General features: G+C 39.5%; 2 protein-coding genes across 4 annotated transcripts in view; one reads left to right on the top strand and one right to left on the bottom strand.

Moving 5' to 3' along the window:
* LOC124131236 (receptor-type tyrosine-protein phosphatase T-like) overlaps window positions 1–20,571 on the bottom strand; it is a 236,164-nt gene that overhangs the window by 97,573 nt on the left and 118,020 nt on the right. The window lies entirely within an intron of this gene.
* Window positions 25–2,760, top strand: LOC125379151. 3 transcript variants are annotated; one of them, XR_007220610.1, is made up of 4 exons: window positions 59–275; window positions 510–568; window positions 1,453–1,527; window positions 2,276–2,750. XR_007220610.1 is itself a non-coding variant. In XM_048395192.1 (3 exons), the coding sequence occupies exons 1-3, from the start codon at window positions 102–104 to the stop codon at window positions 2,351–2,353; spliced, it is 324 nt and encodes a 107-aa protein (XP_048251149.1). In that variant the 5' UTR covers window positions 25–101; the 3' UTR covers window positions 2,354–2,760. The 3 variants fall into 3 exon arrangements, 2 of the variants coding, with proteins under 2 accessions (XP_048251149.1, XP_048251148.1); XM_048395192.1 differs by lacking the exon at window positions 510–568 and having other exon boundaries at window positions 25–275; window positions 1,453–1,524; window positions 2,276–2,760; XM_048395191.1 differs by lacking the exon at window positions 510–568 and having other exon boundaries at window positions 50–275; window positions 2,276–2,754.

The following is a 20,571-nucleotide window of genomic DNA, read 5'->3' as shown; positions in this document are numbered from 1 at the left end:
TGTTATTCCGGGACAAGCAAGTCTACCCATAACTCCCTGTATGGCCGAGGGCGCCATTTTGGAACACGAATGTAAACAAACACTCAAACCTCGTGTAATCGATGTACACCGTGATGCTTGATTGCGATATGCCTACCTCGTGTATCGATACATTGTTCTCAATCACCTCTAACGGAAATCCCGGTCTAAATCCATCCGAGCCATTCACAACGAGGACGTCAAGTATTTCGAAAACTCGATTGACAGCCGAAGGAAGAGCAGCTTGCGGATGCCAGGTACGTAGCAGGGCTTCGAGACATAATGATGATGAGGGTTAGTTACCAAGGGTATAAATCTGGCAAAGTGTATGTCAAACAAAATGTGGCATTCAATTCCAATCATGTGTTGCCACCTGAACCACCTGAAAGTGAGATATGGATTACAATGAATAATGACAGCTTATCAATCTTTAACAAATTCACACTGAAACATTGAAAGGATAAAGACAGGTTAGTTGTTTTCTGTTTCAGCATGTTCAGGGTTTGTGGGGAGGTTCACAGACATCCTCAGGGGGGATACAAAGTATTGAGTGAGTATTTTTGCTTGTGATAAATACAAACTACATGTATTCATCATTGTATATTTCAATGCAATGTGAAACATCACACTCACAATAGCACAGCTCTGTGATGGCAGCCTGTAAATAATTGATCATGGACCAGGCAATCTAGTGATTGTTATTATCAGCAAATATCCATGCCCTCAGAGTATGATGACAACCTAGTCTGACCACCCAATTCATTAGTTGATTAGTGTTTGCAGCGGTAGAAACTAACACTTTCAGTCCACTAGTCCTAAAATGATAGCATATAGCAAGACCTTTAAAATGTCAAAATGACTAGTGCCAATTTCTAACCCTGGTGTTTGGATGTTGTGTTTGTGTGTGTATGTATGAGTGTATTTAACTTAAATCATGAATCTTATACTTGTTTCTCTGTGCTTTTACAATGTAACCCAAATTTTCTCGGGAATAATAAAGTATTCTCTTATTTATATCATTTCTGAACAAAGTGTCACATCAAGGTTAGATCTCTGTCAAAACAGTGCCATGGAAAAGCCAAACAAATAGCCCAGAAATAAAAGTAAATACTGCATTGCATTAATCTGCCTTTCAAGAAAATTTGGCAATAATTCATGGAATGATATTCACCTCGGTGAGGATCTCTCTGCATTGTCGAACAAGTTATTTCCTATGTAATGTATGTGTTGAATGACCCTGACTTTGTTGTCAAAATATTGTTTTGACATTTGTTAAATGTGGGGATAAATGTCATTTCTGAATGTTTGACATAAATTATTATAATTAGGGCAGTTCTAAGTCTGAATCACAACCGGGGTCTTTTCATTTGAATCAAATGTACAACATGTACAGTTTGGACATTTCTGTGATGTGAATGCTACTTATGTTTGTAGAATGTCCGGATGAATAAAAGAGACAGTCATCTGTGCAGCATCAATGCAATGAAAGACCATAGAAGAGCAACAGTGGTAAATATTTTGAAATTATTCTGTTTGGCTCATATGGTTATTTTGCAAATATTTCTTCAGTTTGTTCCTTATGGCTGTGGGCACGGATGTCCTATTATCTAAGGCACTACAATTTTCTGTGCAGAGTTGCATCTCTTTGGCTTAGCAGAAACCTATAGTCATGGGTTCAAATCCTGGTTCTACCCGTTTATGCCGCTAGGTTTGTCAGCATTATACACATGCTCGTGGGATTCATCAAAGACCTGCATCACTTAGGGCTTTCTTCCCACATCAAGCTAACATGCGGTGATATATCTGGAATACTGTTCAAAGCAGTGTTAAAGCCAACTCATTTTTTTAACACTGCATCCAGCAATAGTTTGGCTGTATGACAAGGATTGTAAATATATATTTTTCCATGTTGATGAGTTGAAACAATCACTAAATGACATCACTTAAAAAGATTCCCAGCATTCCAAGCCTAATTAATAGATAAGGTAGTGATTGAGTAGGCTCATTGATCGCATGTAATCATACCACAGTGATGTGGGATATTGTCCATAATAGTTATCATCGGTTTGTCTGGACCGAGTTCATAACATTAATCACTGGTTTGTCTGGTTGAGATTTGAGATGTGATAATCTCAAATGTTTAGCATATAACAAGACTCACATATGATAACTTAAGTGATTTTGCTGCCTTCTATCTGTAAGTACATGTGGCAACACTTCTTTTTGATTGCTAAAATCTTTGTACATTATGCTGCAGAAACTGAAGTCCTGCTTGAGATCCCTGGATGAGTACTCCAGGTTGACAGTCTGGAAGGACCAGACAAGGGAGTCCTAAACAGAGGGTGCACCCCTTCAGATATCAGAGGTGATTTGCAGACAGCGATGACGAGGGTCCTGTTATTTCAATGGAGGCCGACCGAGAAGTTGTATGCCAAATGGTACTGGGACACACAAAGGCTGGTCTGCCTAATGTGAGAAGACCAACCAATGCCAAGCTGGAGTGGAATTCTTCCAGGACATTCAGGAAATTCTTGTCTTGAGCCATGTGGTAAACACTTAAAAGGAATGATAAATGGGACTTATTGTCTTTAAATGTGGACCCAAACACCAAATGGAAAGTTCACAATTCTACTAACACAATGCTGCAGAGATAGAGTCCAACTGGTATCCCCTCATCCTGGTTCCTGTTCATCCATGACAATATAGAAAGAAAAGGAGTATTGAGGGAAAGTAAGTTCTCTGAACTGGTGAACATAATCTGTAGGTACTGTCAAGCGAACAGTTATCACACTCTGTTATAGTCCAGGACCTTAGGGGGATATTGTGCAGATGTGTCTACAAGCACCAAATTTGGCATAGATGTAGACCAGAACATACTAAATCCATTTTTGGAGGGCGCCAAAGCCGACGCTCACTGGGGCGGCCATGTTGGCAAAATCCAAGATGGCCGCCAGTCCCTATTTGATTTTGTCCTAACTTCAAAACCAAGAGTCATAGGATCATGTATTAAGGTTTGTTTACCGGTTTTAGACCTCAAGGCTTCCAAATTTGATCTTTGTTTTGATGTAGAAGTGCGTTTTGCCCAATTTAGTGGTTGAAAACATATTTTATTCAAGCCAAATATATTTTTTATGGTCATTTTTACCTCAAAGAAAAAGTTCACAAATGAGAACAACATGAGAAATTTAAAAATATTAGCAAGCCTAAATATTTCTTGTGCAAGTTAAACATCACTGTGGCAAGGTTTAATCTAATTGATCGAGGTATCGTGATTGTTCACACATCCACCTTCACATTTGCATAACCCCGTGCAGCGGACTCCAGCTCTACTGCATTTACAGTTTCCAGTGCAAGACCTTTCACAACCGCAATGCAAAAGGAAGGAACATGCTTTACTGGCATCCTTGAGAGGTGTCCAGTATGGCGCCCAGATACCACCGTCTTTCTTTTGCCACCCCCATTCATTAAAGTCCGGGATTTCCTGGTGAACTGAGGCTGCTTGATTCCAGTAAAAGCTTGCCTGAAGAAGTGCCCTTTTTATGTGTTTCGCTAAGGCTGCCTGAGTGGGTGGTTTATTCTCAAGAGTTCTTTTACCAGTTGTAAAAAGATGATGTCTGGCTTCATTGACTTTAGCCAAACCACACCCCTTGCTATACATGATAACCACAAATCGTTCCAGCCTTTGCATGCGAAGAGACTCAAGACTGAACAGTTCTGGTTGATTGGTTAGTGTCACCAGTGTTTCAGTGAGTCCTGGTGTGTTTTGCCAAGATGCCCAGGCAGTTTTCTTGCCACACCCAAGGAGCTGTGATGTCGTGTCGCACCCTGTGATGGAATGGAAAAGCGGCAATGCCAGAGACCTTGAAGGCCCAAGATGAGAACAGATATCATGTATGGGAATATCGCGAATTTTATTCCAGCTACCAAAACACACCCACAGCTCAGAGAGACCAAGTGTGGAGAAGAAGCGTATGGCAAGGACTACCACATCACTATCAACAGTATGGACATAAGCTGTTTGGTGCCCCTCTGCTACAGCATGTGCCAGATGAAGGAATATCCTTGTATCTGCTTCAGAGTGGTTACAGGGTTGGAGAGCTGATACATCGCATGGTCCATTGGAAAGAACACTCTCAAATTTGGTACTGAGAAGGAGTCTCCCACTCAAATCTTTCTTGACAAGCTCCTCACTGAGGAAAGAGAATAACTCCTTTTTGTTATCTTCGTTTTTGAGAAATCCACTGTTCCAGTCATGCTTTGGGATTCGTGTGTGGCCATCCCCAATCCTAGTCCGTGGACCTGTACCATGACGCTGATGTGTGAGGTATTTGAGGTTGTTTTCTGGGTAGTTATCCCTTATGGCATCTATACGTGCAACTGTCTCGGTTATCTGAGACTCTAGGAATGGCACAATGTGTTGTGTAACATACTCAGCAAATGTCTTCGCTGATATGGGCCGCACCATATGAACAACAGCTGCCATGACAAGCACAACAACTGTGGCTAATTTGTCTGGAAGTGCTCGACCAGTTGACGCTTTGATGCATTCCAGAGAGACTTTTTGCCGAAACGAAGTGAACCACGATCAGCCAAACTTGGTGGTTCCCTTTGATTTTCAAAACGAAAAAACTCTTCCATATCTACATCTGGTCGTGATTGTAGTGAAAGAAAGAGTGTTGTGATCAGAGTCATATTTTTCCTCTGTAAACCACTGGTTTTGTTTCCTCTTTTGGTCAGATCAGGATGATTGGCGAATGTCAGGATTTTATTACGTCGGATAGTGTTTGACACTGGCACTGTCATCTTATCAAGTGTCTGTGAAACGTATCTTGACCACTAGTAAAGGGATTGCCTAGCTGCTCAACAATCTCAACAAATGACAGGACATCCTTCCTATACTTAACTTGCAAGCTATGTGCTTCTTGTGATGAGCAGTGCTAGACTTTGGTGTGTCTAGGACAGCTTCAAACTCTGCAACACGTCTCGAGCAGTCTTGACCTACGCTGGAGGAATGGGGGCGGTCGGGTAGCCTAGTGGGTTAAAGTGTTCGCTCGTCACGCCGAAGACCCGGGTTCGATTCCCGACATGGGTACAATGTGTGAAGCCCATTTCTGGTGTCCCCCGCCGTGATATTGCTGGAATATTGCTAAAAGCGGCGTAAAACCATACTCACTCACTCACTTGACCTACAAACATGAAGAGTCTAAGTGCTTCAGGGTTCTCATAGAGTCCTGCTGCTCCGCCATGTGCCTGAAGCCTCCTATTGGATTGTTCGTGTGACTGATCCTTTCCAAAGAGGCTGAACTTGTGTGTTGACTTTTGAACGACAAAGTTCCCTTTGAGAAATTCAGCATGTATGTTCGGGTGTTTCACTAACAGCTGGACCATATCCCGCACATGTATTGGTAGCCATCTTGCATAGTTTGTGTGGTCCATCACATGAAACCATGGGCAGAGCTCATCACATACCTGGACATAGAGCTCTGCTGAAGCACTGTGGAGACATGTGCCATCCAGGATTCGTCCTTCGTCTTGGCCCTCTGCACCATTTCATGACATGGTCGAATTTGGCTGTTGATGCTTCTAGGTACAAACAAGGGAGTGTTGTGTAGCTCAACTGGATGTATGATAGCAAATGATTCTGGAAGTTGGGGCACAGATGTATCAGAGAAGTCCAGTTGAATAAGAGCTCGCTCTACTCCTTGGTTTTCCCAAGATAGATAGTTGGTTGCACTCAAAGCAGTGCCATGAAACTCATCCTGTGAAAAGTTTCCCTTGTTATGACTATCCAAGTTGTCCACATCAAAGGTGGCAAAATCATTGCATCGCAGATTAGTTGGCAGAACAATTCCATCCTCAGAATGGCGCTTGCAGACTGCTCGTACAATAGCTTGTTTCACCTCCATAACACGGCTATAGGACACTTGTGGGCATTTTTGATCTGTTTCTTAAGTCGTGCATCTCCGTGCATCTTAAGGCCTTGGTAAAGGGGGAATGGTGTCTCATGCGCTTTTCCATGTCGTATGGTGCTTGTTTTGGTTGTGTGGTGTGTCCCACTACATGTGTTGTAAATGAGCAGTTGTGAGATTGTACATGCAATTTTTACCCTCCCGTGCACACATTCATCCATTTCGATATTACCTTGCTCTCGCAGAATTGATGGACCTTGGAGGATGATATTGATGAAGCTACGAAGCTCGTCTGGTACAGGAGAGGCTAGGCAGTCTGGGGAGAAAGACCCACGGAAGGGTTCCTGCTTCTGGAGACAACACCTACGCAAAATCACCGCTGCCCGCATCAGAAAAAAGGGCATCATCTTGACCAAGTTGGGACTCATGAGCTTTCGCGAGCAGATCTGCAATCTTTGTATTATTAGAAATGTAGATTTCCTTCCCCATTCCGGAAGAAGATTGAGAATATGCTCTTTAAACCTTGTTGAATGTGGCTGCCTAGTATCATGACAGGTACTTCCTTGTTCTTCCATCAGTTTTCGGTACATCTGCCGAAGTGCTGACAGCTTAAATACTGAGTCTGAATCCTCAACAAGAGCTACGATTTGCGCTGTAGCAGTTGGATGAAACTCAGGTTGAGCAGGGCTTGTGGATGCTCGACGATCAGAAGCGTGTGCACAGTCTCGCAGATGCCAGTATCATTGGACATGGTAAAAAACATCACCAGCATGAGCATCCGCAGCTTGTGCAATCAATTTACCCATAAACCGGAAATTATTATTTGACTTTGCCCAGCGTTTTAAATTTGCATCTACGTTGTCAGTTGCCACCTTGCGTAAATTGTTCTGGTCATCTCCATAACAAATAATGCAGCATTTGACATCACTGCCTTTTCCATGTGATGTCCCCGCTGATCTGAGTTTTTTTGGTGAACTCTGTGCACTGTCCTCATGTTTTTGACGCAGCCTCTTTACACGAGAACTACTGCAGTAGCTCCTACGCGTTTTGTGATACTTAGCATTATTGGATCGGAGTGTTGCTGCAATACCTGATCCATCATTTAGTTGATCAAAGGCGACTGTAATACCAGACGGAACGGCATTGATTTTCTTAAAGTCAGTCAGGTCTCTGTCAAGAGTCAAAAGTCCTTCCTCCTTTGGTGTTTGCAACTGTCCACTTTTATCTGACTGGCAAAGACAGCAAAGTTCTCAATTGAAACTGTCCATTGTTGGCGCAATATCACAGGTGCAATTTACTATTATTTCACCAGCACCACTGTTCTCGCCAATTCAGCTAAACACACTATTAAAGACGGAAAAATATGAACACATTCACTGGACAAGTAACCATATAGGCAACCTATGCGTAAGTAATGCCCAATTAGTCATGAAACCTTTCTCAGCGTTTCTGGAAGAAGAACAAAATACATGCAAGGAACAATTTATGTGACCTTTTTGTGTTCAATAATATAAACCATCTACCACCAAGCAGTACATCATCTCATTTGCAGACCAGAAAATAACATTACTTAGTCGCATCAAAATTAAGCCTGAACCAGGAAGTTTTCGCCCTCAATACTCATTTAAATTGTCCAAAGCATATTTTGTATGTCCAAACAAAGCTCAGTTTGTTATGTTTTTGTTTTTTTATTTCTTATGTTTTTCTGTGAGGTAGAATGACCATAAAAAATAGATATTTGATTTGAATAAAATATGTTTTCAACCACTAAATTGGCCGAAAAGCACTTCTACATCAAAACAAAGATCACATTGGGAAGCCTTGAGGTTAAAAACCTACACAAAGTCCCTCAATTCAGGATCCTATGACTTTTGGTTATGAAGTTAGGAAAAATCAAATAGGGATTGGCGGCCATCTTGGAATTTGCCAATATGGCCGCCCCAATGAGCGCCGGCTTTGGCGCCCTTCAAAAATGGATTAATTATGTTCTGGTCTACACCTGTGCCAAATTTGGTGCTTGTAGACACATCTGCACAATACCTCATAATGGCTCCCTAAGGGCCTGGACTATTATGAGTATTGAAGAATAGGATGAAATTGCATACTGCATCAGGAACCATCATGTGAACACTGTTCAATGTGTGATATACTATAGGCATATTTAAAAGAAATTAATAATTTGATTGTTGCTTATGTTTCATTTGCCAGCTGTGTAAATGGGGATGTTTCATGATTTTGCCTCAGTTTAATAGCCACACTTATCTTATGAAACCATGCATTGCTTGGGCATCTCAAGAATAAATAACACATGTTTCCTTTGCTCTGAAAACGTCTGATGACACATTGATCTGTTATGTCAAGGTCAAAGTCACAACCAGACAAAAAGTTTGTTTGTGGTCTAACTCTTCCTTTGGGCAGGGGTCGAAGTTGGAAAAAGGTCGTGTGTGATCTATATATACTACATTTTCCCCTAAATTGCCTTTTATGCAGAAGTCTTAGTAACTCTTATACATATACTGGTTACATTACTTTCATATTTTTGTCAATGATATGTTGAATTCTACCAAAGGACTGCATATTTGGTTTATGTGCTGGATAGCTCTTTGAAATGTTTTTGAAATATTTATCACTGATATTGAAGGTCAAATTCACACTCAAAAGTGATAACCCATGAAGGGTTGAAGTGTTAGATCAAGGCAATAGTGAAGGGGTCATTCATAAAGTATTTCTGCAATTATGACTAAAATGCCTATTTCTGGAGATATTTGTGAAGTATTAAGCACATAGTTGTTATATTATTTGAATACACATATATGAGCAGTGGTTACAACTCCAGTGTCAAATTAACTCTCAATCCCTTTTAATAAAAGATTTCACAGTAACTGAGGAAGAGCTCACTGTAGTACCATAAAACTAGGGTAAGGCAAATTTCAATGAAGTTAGTATTTTGGATATAACAAGTACATGTACCGTTACAAATAGTCTTATTATCATCTCACTAGGACCAAAGGCCCAAGTGAGCACATTGTCAATGACTTTTTCTTTCTCTCAGTACTGGAAGTCTGGACATGAAATTTAAGGATATCATGATGTTTGTTCATTAAATACCATTAACATCTGAAAAGGACAATATATGAAATTGAACAATTGTCTTCTCAAAAAATGTTTTAGGAGGATATTCACCATTAAAGTAACCCAGAATATTACAACAGCTACCTGAAATGCACATGCTAACATTATTTACCAGAAGCAAGTCATGAAGAAAATTTGCATCCGGAAACCTTCCAGATGCCTTCAGCAACCTTCAAATTGCTTGGTATTTTCAAGTTAATTTTTTTATGTGCTTCAAACTTAAGTGAACAAAATGCACCCCCCAAATTTTGACATTTTTTATGGAAGGTTTCCGGAAGGTATCCGGGCCGGATCCAAAATGGGTAGGTATCCGGAAGGTTTCCGGAAGAGGGAAACCTACACTTTTTTTGCTGTGAAGAAATACATATTTTGATATATTGTATGGTTTGAAAGATGAAATCTCAAATATTTTATTGACAACACCAGTGTACCCGACAGAAACTCGTGTTAAGTAAAATCGGTCCTGACAAAAGTAGTGGTATGTATTCCGATGTTTTATTCCTTCAGTAGCATAAAGTGATTTCTTTAACAATTGGGAAAGAAATATTAATATATCAAGGATCCGTTACAGTGATGCTGTGTTGTGACACTTTGCAGGCCTAATCACTTTGAGGGTGTGACTTGTAGAAACAACGTCGATAATAGCGATGGGTGGTACTTGAACAAACACGCACTGCACAGTGCGACTACGGGTTGAAGGAATTTTTAACATGTTTAAATGTTCTCATTCAGTATGCATTTAACCACATTCCGTCAGTTTTATGACTACTGGTGTCGTATCTGTCTGCGCCTTGTCCAACACAAATCGGCGACTGAGTGACTAATTCACGAAGTGGGATACAACAGTGTTAATACTGTGATTCCAAGTGAATTTTTTTATAACAGTGGATGTGAAAAGCTGCCAAAGTAACTGGATCAGACTAATTAACAATGAACAACTAGTTGGAGTAATTCACGAGTGTTGTTTGATGATCGATTACGTTACATGGCTTAATTGAAAGTCACTGAAAGTCATTTCATACATTCATGATATTTACAAAGTTATATTGAAAGACGTATCAGTGCAGTTACTATGGTGTGAGTTTCAATGATGAAAAAGATTTCGGAGATGAAAGAATTTCAATTCAAATTTGCTTCAAAATTTGTTTCGCTGTATTATTTGTTTGATGAAACTGAAGAAACGAAAGGAGCATCGGAAAAATGAGAACCCTTATTATGATCTTAAAGTTACGACATACTTGTGACGTACTTCCAAAATCAATAGGACATTATGGTATGGTTCCGATGTTTCAACTGCAGTCTTAAATGGCTGTAAAATGTGTTTCATACAAACATATTTTCCTTCCTTCCTTCGTTATTTTCTCCTAACGTCTGAGAGCACAACAAATGGGGGTATTATGGTCTAGTAAGGGGTATATAAGGAAAGGTTCTAAGTTGAAACTTTATTTTCAGTTACGGTGCACTCGGGGTTGGCTATATCAACCATGTTTATATATTTATGGCCCAAAAGAAGAGGAGCCGACATTCTTTTCATTCTTATTATTAATACCAAAGAACATTCTTATCTATGGGGTGATGTATGCGCTCTAAGTAACGTCATACATAAATAAATATCATTAACATCCATCTTAAAAGGACCCACTGTACTACATGGTTGTTGGTACATCAAATTGGTTAAGAAATAAACTTTAAGGTGCTTAACTAACGATCACGCAGTTAACGCTTGAGGATAGCCTCACCCACAGAGGAGCAGACTCATAATTGTCAAAAGTTTTAATATCGAGCGTGATTATAGACAGGTGATGGAGAAAACATATATAAATAGGCAGAACGATTGTAATTCAATTGATAAATACTAAAACAATAGTCACCAAGCTGAAGCATTTACTAATAAGTAAACATTTGAACATTGGACCCACACACCGTGACGTCTGACAGACAAATATATACAAATTAGCAACACTGAAAGAAACTAGTCCGTTCTAAAACACAGTTGACCCAATCAAAATATGCAGAGGGTATTACAAATCGACACAGTGATAAGTTGCCACGACGCCAGTCTAAACATATCAACGGAAATTTACTTAAACCGATTATTACATAACCAACTTCTGTGTGCCAAGTTAAACAGTAACTCTGGTCGTTTAACTGACGCGGTTAAGTTTGGGATTTTCTCCCAGAGGCATCAGAAAATTAACTTTTAACGCCCAGGAAGCGACAAAGCGCGGACATACGAGTTTAAAACCTCCGCTCGGGTAGTCTTTCACCCCAAGCGGCTGAAAGGGTTTTTTTTAACACACGTCAATCTGATACAATGGTTTAGCATTTAAAAACTAATGTAAGTAACATGACCATAAAGGTAAGGTGTAACGTTTGCACATTGAAAAGATGTTGAAGATACAATAAAGGCCAAAGTGTATATTAGGTTACTGTCTTATAGGTAACTAAAAACTAGATGGAAATTGGCATTTAATGTACAGAAGCAATTATAAATGCAAGGTCCTTCACACACACACCGATGACAGAGAATGTCACTGTAGGTAATCTTCATTGTTCAGTTGTTCCAGTTATGTGCATGAGTGTCTTTAAAAGGCACGGTACTGTTACAGAAGCAAATATCAAATCAAGGGGGCGGTCCCTCAATCTGAACAGTCATGTTGCCGTAGTGATGATTGTAACCAAAACTGTCCTTTAAAACAGTAATTTGGAAATGTTGCAGAGTTAAAAGCGAAGTGTGTCTGATCTCAAGCCAAGTTATCTGAATACACTCATGTATCTTTGTCAATTTTTATTCGGATCTTGGTCACCATCCTTCTGAATGGACTCATTTTCATACACGCTCCTCTCGACAATGACGTCATAAACAGACGATTCCCCTTGGACCTGCAGTGTTGAGTACTTTTGCATTTGTTCAGCTCTGTGTATCTTCATGCTGCGTCTAATTCTGAAAATTAGGATTAAGTCACTTAAAGTTTATTGTTTAATAGGTTCGGTCAACAGGTATTAAAACAGTATAGTTTGGTTATATGCACATGTAGACGTACATGTATATACGTCATTTTAACCTGCGTTGTATTGGATTCCATGTATTACCTGTAGATAGTTGCAGTTGTTATTACTGCATACACGCACGAAATGGCCAGAAGGCAACTGACAACAATGAGGCGGACACCTGAAATTTGCAAAAAACATGATGTTTGAAAATGAATACGTACCACCGTTATTTTGTGTATTAGTGACACATGTATACGTAGTAAGCTGATGGAATGAGGCCGTTTATGACTTCAGGAAAGTAAAATGAAACCTGCTCAGTGCATGACCTGTGTGCGAACCCTTCCACTGCTTGCCATTATAGCAATGTGAAGATAAGACAGCCACCAGACATAAACCTGCTCAGTATGGAGGAAAGTGAAACGCAGAAAAGGTTCTGACAAATCAGTGATCAAGACGAATCCAGGACGCCGCACAAGACACACACACGCGCACTCACATACTTAATACGGACGATAGTGAAACCAAGAAGCACAGGAAAAGTACTGACAAATCTGTAATCGTAATCAAGACGAATCAAGGACCCCCGCAAACACACACGCACACACATACGTGCGCACGCCCTCACGCATTCACCGACGCATGCACACACTCAGACACGCACACAAAACTGTCAGGATCTACCCATACATGTAACTGAAACTATTATACTGACTATATTGTTACCATCATATCCTTGACCCCGATGTGCTGCTGATGCTCCTACTGCTGCTGTTGTCGTTGATTGATGCCCCGTTCTACATTCACCTGTGACTTTGTCACACACCTCAGACTGGTTCAGGCAGCTGCAGACACCGGAACAGTTGATTCCGTATGTGTAGTCAGCACATTCTGAAAACATGCATACTGTGGATGTATACGTTGTATTAGATATATATAGGTATGTTATATATTTATACCTTATACCAGTACATTGGAGATGTAATAAACAAGGGTATTCACTCTTTATCAAACTACAAACAAGTAACTTCTTATCACCTTGTATGCACAGTGGTCCCATATATCCTGGTTGGCAATTGCTTTCACAGCGTCCAGTCTGGGCACCACATGAGCCGTTGATCCTGCAGTGACCGCAAGTATGAAGACAGCCTTCTCCATACCTCCCATGGACACATGCTGTTGAAACAATTTATTAAATGAAATATAAACTGCCAGGCAAAGAAAGTATACACCGGTGTTTGATGTTGGCTAAAATGAAACAAAGGAATGGGTATTCGATGCTGATGTATTCGATATGGGTGTCATAGCTACCTTATATTTGCACTGTTTCCGCGACTGTAACAGCCTAGTAACGTCTTGATAACGTTTGTAATTTCGGGTCAAATTCAGTTTCCAAGTGCATACATCTTTTCTCGGCAGTTTATTATCACAAAGCTTATAATTGTGTATCGTGTACTGATTTGCTTCAGTATATTCTTACTCAATATTTAATGACATGTTAATTGAATTTGGGCTTATTTGTGTTGTTCCATGAAGTAACATATTTGTTTCTCAATCGCCCTCTCTTCTTTTTGCATTATAAATCCGAATGTGCGCTGCATTACTAGTGATCTATCAATTAAAAAAACATTCACATTTACTTCTTTGTAAAGCAGCTGGTTTTGATAGAGAGGATGTACACGACTCAGAGTTTTCTTTCTGGAAGAGGCAGTCCTCAAATAGTTCATTTGTGCATTGTGGAATATTTCCCATACAACAATGTTAAACATAAATACGTTTGTTACAGGTGCAATGGTTTTATGAACAATGTCTTTTAAGATATTTCGAGGCGACTTAATGGTTCGCAAGGTCAGGTTCGGTGGCTTGGTTGATAGTGATTCAGCGTGGGTAGTTGCTTATAATATCAGTGACTGGATTGTCTGTTACAAACTCGATTATCTACACGCTGCAACAGGAACTTCGTGTCATTACTCAATCTAACCGTACCCACCCTAAGCTATGTAATTATGCAAATTTGTCAATTGATTTGGGATAATGTTTACATATTACGGTAGTTATCAGCTGTACATAAAGCCCCTCTGTAACCGGTTCGTGACTACCAGCTGTTTTCAAATCCGCCTAAAGATGTGATTGGCGATATGCCGATTGTGTGGCAGTAATTTTCTCAATGACGCACATTCTGAAAGTAGATACTGTGAGAGGCCTTATGACGCACATTCTACACTATCCACCTTATTTACGAGGTTGAACTGTTTTCAAATATGCCTAAAGAAAGCCGATTGTGTGGTCAGTAATTTTCAAGGACCAAGACGTCACTGCTACTTTGGACCTTCTACAAAACAGGTCTAAACCTGGCCTGGAGAAGAGATGCAACAAGTGTATTGAGCTGCAAGGTGAATATGTTAAAAAAGATTATACCTACATGTATATGTATGTTATACTTAAAACGTTGTGACATCCACTCACAAAAATGCAAATGATTGCAATATGTACAAGGAAACATTTTCAAAGATAATCACCAATACAAACTGCAATGACATATTTATATGAGACGTTTAATGACCCACTTTCTGAAAGTAGATGTTGTGAGAGGTTTAATGACGCACATTCTGAGAGTAGATGTTGTAAGAGGCTTAATGACGCACATTCTGCGAGTAGATATTGTGAGAGGCTTAATGACGCACTCTCTGACAGCAGACGTTGTGATACGTTTAATGACACACTTTCTGAAAGTAGATGTTGTGAGAGGCTTTATGACACACTTTCTGAAAGTAGATGTTGTGAGAGGCTTAATGACACACTTTCTGAAAGTAGATGTTGTGAGAGGCTTAATGACACACTTTCTGAAAGTAGATGTTGTGAGAGGCTTTATGAGACACTTTCTGAAAGTAGATGTTGTGAGACGTTTAATGACACACTTTCTGAAAGTAGTTGTTGTGAGAGGCTTTATGACACACTTTCTGAAAGTAGATGTTGTGAGAGGCATAATGACGCACATTCTGAAAGTAGATGTTGTGAGAGGCTTAATGACGCACATTCTGAAAGTAGATGTTGTGAGAGGCTTAATGACGCACATTCTGAAAGTAGATGTTGTGAGAGGCTTAATGACACACTTTCTGAAAGTAGATGTTGTGAGAGGCTCAATGACGCACATTCTGAAAACTGATGTGACAGGCTTCTACACAATCCACCTTATTGAAGCATTTTCTGAAAGTAGATGTTGTGAGTGGCTTAGCGATGAACATTTTGAAAGTAGATGTTGTGAGAGGTTTAATGACGTACAGTCTGAATGCAGATATTAAGAAAGGTTTAATGACGCGCATTCTGAAAGCAGATGTTGTGAGAAACTTAGTGACGCACATTCTGAGACTAGATGTTGTGAGAGGTTAATGACGCACATTCTGAGAGTAGATGTTATACGAGGGTTAGGGACGCACGTTCTGACAGCAGATGTGGTGGGAGGTTTAATGACGCACTTTCTGAAAGCAGATCTTGTGAGAAAGTGTTATCCCAAATATAAGTTTTGTAAGTGAATGAGTGAGTGAGATGGGTTAAATGCCACTTTTAACATAATTCCAGTTATATCACGGCGTGTCAGCTTAATGTGGGAGGAAAGCCCGAAGTGATGCTGGTCTGAGACGTTTACCATTTCGGTGAAACCCACGAACACGGGTATGGTGCTGAAAAACCTAGAAACATACTCGGGGCCACTGCAAACACGAAAACGTCGTTTTTTTCCGTATATGGTCATTGGACGGAAAAACGACTAAAATTTCATTAAAATTGATTAATTGGTCAGCGTCTAGAAAGTGTCCAGAAAAGGGTCGAGTTTTTCAAGCGTAAAATGGACGGAAAAACGATGCTTTTTGCTCCGCCTTGTACAACTGTTAACGGCCAATCAGATGGCGCTGGTCCCCCGACGCACGTGATGTCCAAGGCTTCCTTTCTGAAGCTTTAGGTTTCGTATTTCTGGCATGCCTTGCTCTAGTATCTGTCGCGCGCAGTGCAGCGAGATTTGCTGATAAGCTAGTTTTAGGATACGTTACATGTTAATGGAATTCAGACACGCGCCAAGAAGTCAAACCAAACAATGTTACTAAGTTTATTGTGGTAACGGCTATGTACAGTTACCCCTATCGGATAATGGGTTGTGTTTCGCGAGGTCGGTCACATGACGTTCTTCACGTGACTGTATTCTTGAAAAGGCGTAAACACTGACTACTTCCACATTCCTGGGGAAAACCCTTGGAATTCCCTGGTACGAATCCATACAGAAGCGTGGGTTGCAAGCCCATTTAAGGATACCCTCGCTACAACCCATCCCAGAGAGAAAAAACACGAAAAAAAATCCAAACTGTCGCAGTGACAATTTACAGAAATCTATGAATTTACCTTAGTATCTATTTGACACATCTTCACAATCACCTTTCAATGATCGGCCAATTGATCAGTGATGCCAAAGGCTTGAAATAGCCACAGGTTAATTAACAACTTCGAAAATACCTCCCGTCACGTTTATCGTGTCGGCCATTTTGACGTATTGCACTTGATGTAAATGTATTACGACACTCTGTCATTGTAATTGACTTACTGAGGTTATTCTGTAAAAGATCTTCTCATCTAGTGAGGATATTGTTTGGAATATATTTCTTGTAAACATACTAAAACAAATGTTCCTCGCTTTGGGGGGAACTTTTATTCCGGGGTGGTCCATTAAATCTAGTGGTAAGTCAAGGCACCATGCGTGATCTGTTATTTTATGTGTTTAAATTACGATTTGGGGCGTTAATTAAATACACTGACGCAAGTATATTCTATTCAAATCAATTGGATAATTGAATATGCTTTCTTTTACATATTACATAACATCACTGCACAAAATATGAACAGTTGCAGTAACACACTACGGTAATCGCATTAAACATCATTTTCAACTGTACAGTATTTCAGTTATATCATGGTGTATCAGACTGATGTGGGATAAAAATCCGAAGTGGTTCAGGTCATCCAATGTGTGTTCGGGAAAAGGTGAGCGTATCCTGCCACACAAGTGGCACCCGTCACAAACACATGCAAGGACAAGTCAATTGTTCACCTGAACAAAGCACGGAAACACAATGATGCCCGATTACCGAGCATGTAAATTATTTTGTCCGTCAAAAACATGGACGAGTATAAACAATATGTTCATTCACGTAATACATGTCATACATTTGACAAAATGTATTGACTCGGAGCATTATTGTTAATCACAGCGTATGCAGTTGAACTCATCACCCATCCCATAATGGATAACCCTTCTTGAAGATCTATGAAATCAGAAGCTGCAACACTCTATCTTTTAACTGGCATGTCAGACTTCTATTTCATTACTCAGTTTTATTTGCACGGATTACTATGGAAGGGACATTGTCTCGTTGTCGCATTGTCGCATTGACGCCTTTACAAAAACAAGCAAAACGTGTCAAAATTAACAAAAGCGCGACAATTGGCCATTTGTCGCATTGTCACGTGTTCGCATTGTCGCTCTTTGATAATCCTTTTCTTTATTTTACAAAAGGGCGACGATGCCGTAACGCGACATTTTCAAGGTCAAAATATGTCTCGTTGTCGCATTGTCGCCCCATCACAAATGTGTATAAAAGGCGTAAAGTTCAGTTATTGTTACAGTTAGGAAGTTCAACCTGATAAATGTAGGTCTTGAAATGAAAACACAAGTCCGTCCGCGAGTCCATAACGTTTTATTGTGAGCTCTTCTCTAAAAGTGCTTAGTGTTCAACTCCCAGTTCCAAACACGTAGTACCTCCTCAATAATCCACATACCTCCAGTGCAGTGGTCTTCCGGAAATTCTTACTCTTGACCGTATTAGACAACTGACGAGTGCACGCCTGACCTGTGACCTCGTTGCAACCCTCGTGATGTGTTTGCCGAAGGGAGAGGTGTAGGATGTGTGCTCCAGCCCAGCACAGAGCTCGCGACACACTGTATACTGATGTATACAGTATATTGCAGTTGATATACTGTATTCTGCATGTGATACTTATTTGCGGAAATGTTACAACTTTCAAGATTCAAGATTCAATTTGCATATATTTCATATACAACAGACCGCCGCCATATATCACTAGAATACTGCTGAGAGCGGCGTTAAAACAAATTGTTTTCATAATGGAGCGCTGCAGTCATTTAAAATAGAACCGTATACATATGTACATGTAGTACCAACTCACTCTATTTGTTTCGAATATTCAGCAGAAAATATATTATTAACCAGGTCTTTGGGAAAAGATATCAGATTTTTATAAGCAGCCACATAGGGATGATAAAGGACCCCTCGCTGATTAGGTTCTTGTTTACTCAAGAGCAGAGTTGGCCTTGTTAGATGATATAACCAAAATCCGGGAGCTCCGGCGGGGGGCAAGCTGGTCTTGTTAGTGTATGGTATGAGCTGTGACGTTGACCCAAGAGAATAATGTAAAACATGAGACCAACTCAAGTCTATAATGATTGGGAAAGTCTAGATTTCCACAGCTCTAACCTGAAATTAAGAATTGTTCTATGCTCCATTTTAATTGTATTATTTTCATTTTGTAGACATGGATGGACCAACCAGGAAAGAAATTGATGGAATATTAATATCACATGTTACCACTGATCCAGTTAAATTCATCACACAATAATAAATTAGTATTTGACATTACGGCATTTGATTATTAGGGCATGATCATGTACATGTTCACTGTAGTAATGTACACACCAGTCAACTTGATTATAATTTTTATCAAAGTGTAGCGCGGCATCAACGATTACTTTATGATATCCTCACTTGTCATCGATGTATTGACATCGAACAATGGACGGCAATACGAAATTCTTATGGATAGCTTCAATAGGGACAGCGCCGGTGTCAGTACAATTTCCCTAGTTAAAATAAGTATCTACAAAATATAATCTGAAGCAGACAAGAACAATATTTTTTTGTTAATGCTTACTTTCATGGATAGAATTAAGGCAATCTAGGCTTGCCAAATCGTTCTAGACTTGAGCTGGATTCCTTTTAAATTTATTCTGTATGGTCTGGAAGACAAACGGGCGTCAGTATCGCATGGAGAACTGGGACAGCCTTAATCAGTGTAATCGGATATGTTGTGGAGTTTCGGTTTTGGGCAATTTGCTGACTATATAGAATTGCGAGTTATGTATACTCTGTATTCTTTCGTCATGGTAGCATATATATTTTCTATGTTGCTTTTTGAATTATCCACAAATAATGAGAACTACAATGTAAACCTCTCTCTGGAGATATGCAATAATACTACTGAAGGGCATATCTGAAAAATGGGACTTCTCGACAAATATTTCTTTCTTAAATACTACCCGTTACAGGCATTCTGATCATTATATCATACTTTGTACAGTTTAAAAGTCAAATAATGGCAAATTGTGTATCTTTCTACATTTTGAATTAATTATATTTTCTGAAATAAAACCTTAGCATCAGATAGTGATATACACGAATATGATCTATACTATTATAAATGAATTATCAATTTCGTATTATGAATTAGATAAACAGAAATATGATAGTAAAACAAATTATTTTAATCTATTCTTGTGAATAGGTAACGAGAGATCTAGGCAACGCACTAACGTAGCCATTTATGAAAAATGAAATATTAAAAGTTTAGGGGTTTGAACATGCACATTGAATGACAGGGAAGAAAGCAACGCAATTATTAAATTATGAATCAAATTATGTTATAAATATAACAGAATATTTAGAAAATATAAGTTTAATTTCTCATTGTTGGAAGGTGTTTAATAATTATATAGATTTTGTTTGATTGTTTGTTGTTTAACGCCGCACTCAGCAATATACCAGCTTTATGACGGTGGTTCGTAAATAATCCAGTCTGGACCAAACAATTTAGTCATTATCATCAAGAGCACCGATCTACGCATTTGGGATACGATGACATGCATCAACCAAGTCAGCGAGCCAAGTCGCCTTCGTACAAGCATGGGTTGTTGAATGCCTATTCTAACCCGGATCTTCACGGGTATTTTTTTAAATAATAAGGTACAATGAAATTCTGTATATGTCCATAATAAGTGTGTATAAGTAGATTGATAATATGTCCATACACGCCAAGTAAATGGTATATGCATTAATTTAAATGCAAATGACTCAATGATGAGTTCTTTCACAAGTCCATATTTCAAGGCATGTATTTGATATTCATAATAACTCCACAAAAGCTACACAATGGCAACAAAACGGTACCAGCATCACAGGTACCAATAATACATGAGATACATATAATTACTTTAAAGTTAAAACATGTATCTAAATAGAAAATTAGAAGGATACACTTCCGACATTTTTCGTATTTTGTTTTCGTTTGGAGAGAGAAGTTGTGATTGGTATCTGATGGGTGCAAACAGGTGTTCCCTTCCGCCCAGGCCTTGCGGCAATGCTATAGCCAAAAATGAAACAAGCCTTGTTCAACAGGTTCAGAC

This window comes from Haliotis rufescens, unplaced genomic scaffold (assembly GCF_023055435.1).
Source record: "Haliotis rufescens isolate VD_foot unplaced genomic scaffold, xgHalRufe1.0.p SCAF_14, whole genome shotgun sequence".
Classification (NCBI taxonomy): Eukaryota; Metazoa; Mollusca; class Gastropoda; order Lepetellida; family Haliotidae; genus Haliotis; species Haliotis rufescens.
The sequence above is the reverse complement of the archived record's forward strand: the minus strand, read 5'-3'. Positions and strand labels throughout refer to the sequence as shown.

Bases quoted from the DNA above. Each gene is read 5' to 3' on its own strand.
- LOC125379151 (XM_048395191.1), top strand. From the start codon at position 102: ATGTACACCGTGATGCTTGATTGCGATATGCCTACCTCGTGTATCGAT. The intron at 276-1,452 runs GTACGTAGCAGG...TTATGTTTGTAG, and splicing joins GAGCAGCTTGCGGATGCCAG to AATGTCCGGATGAATAAAAG. The intron at 1,528-2,275 runs GTAAATATTTTG...ATTATGCTGCAG, and splicing joins ACCATAGAAGAGCAACAGTG to AAACTGAAGTCCTGCTTGAG.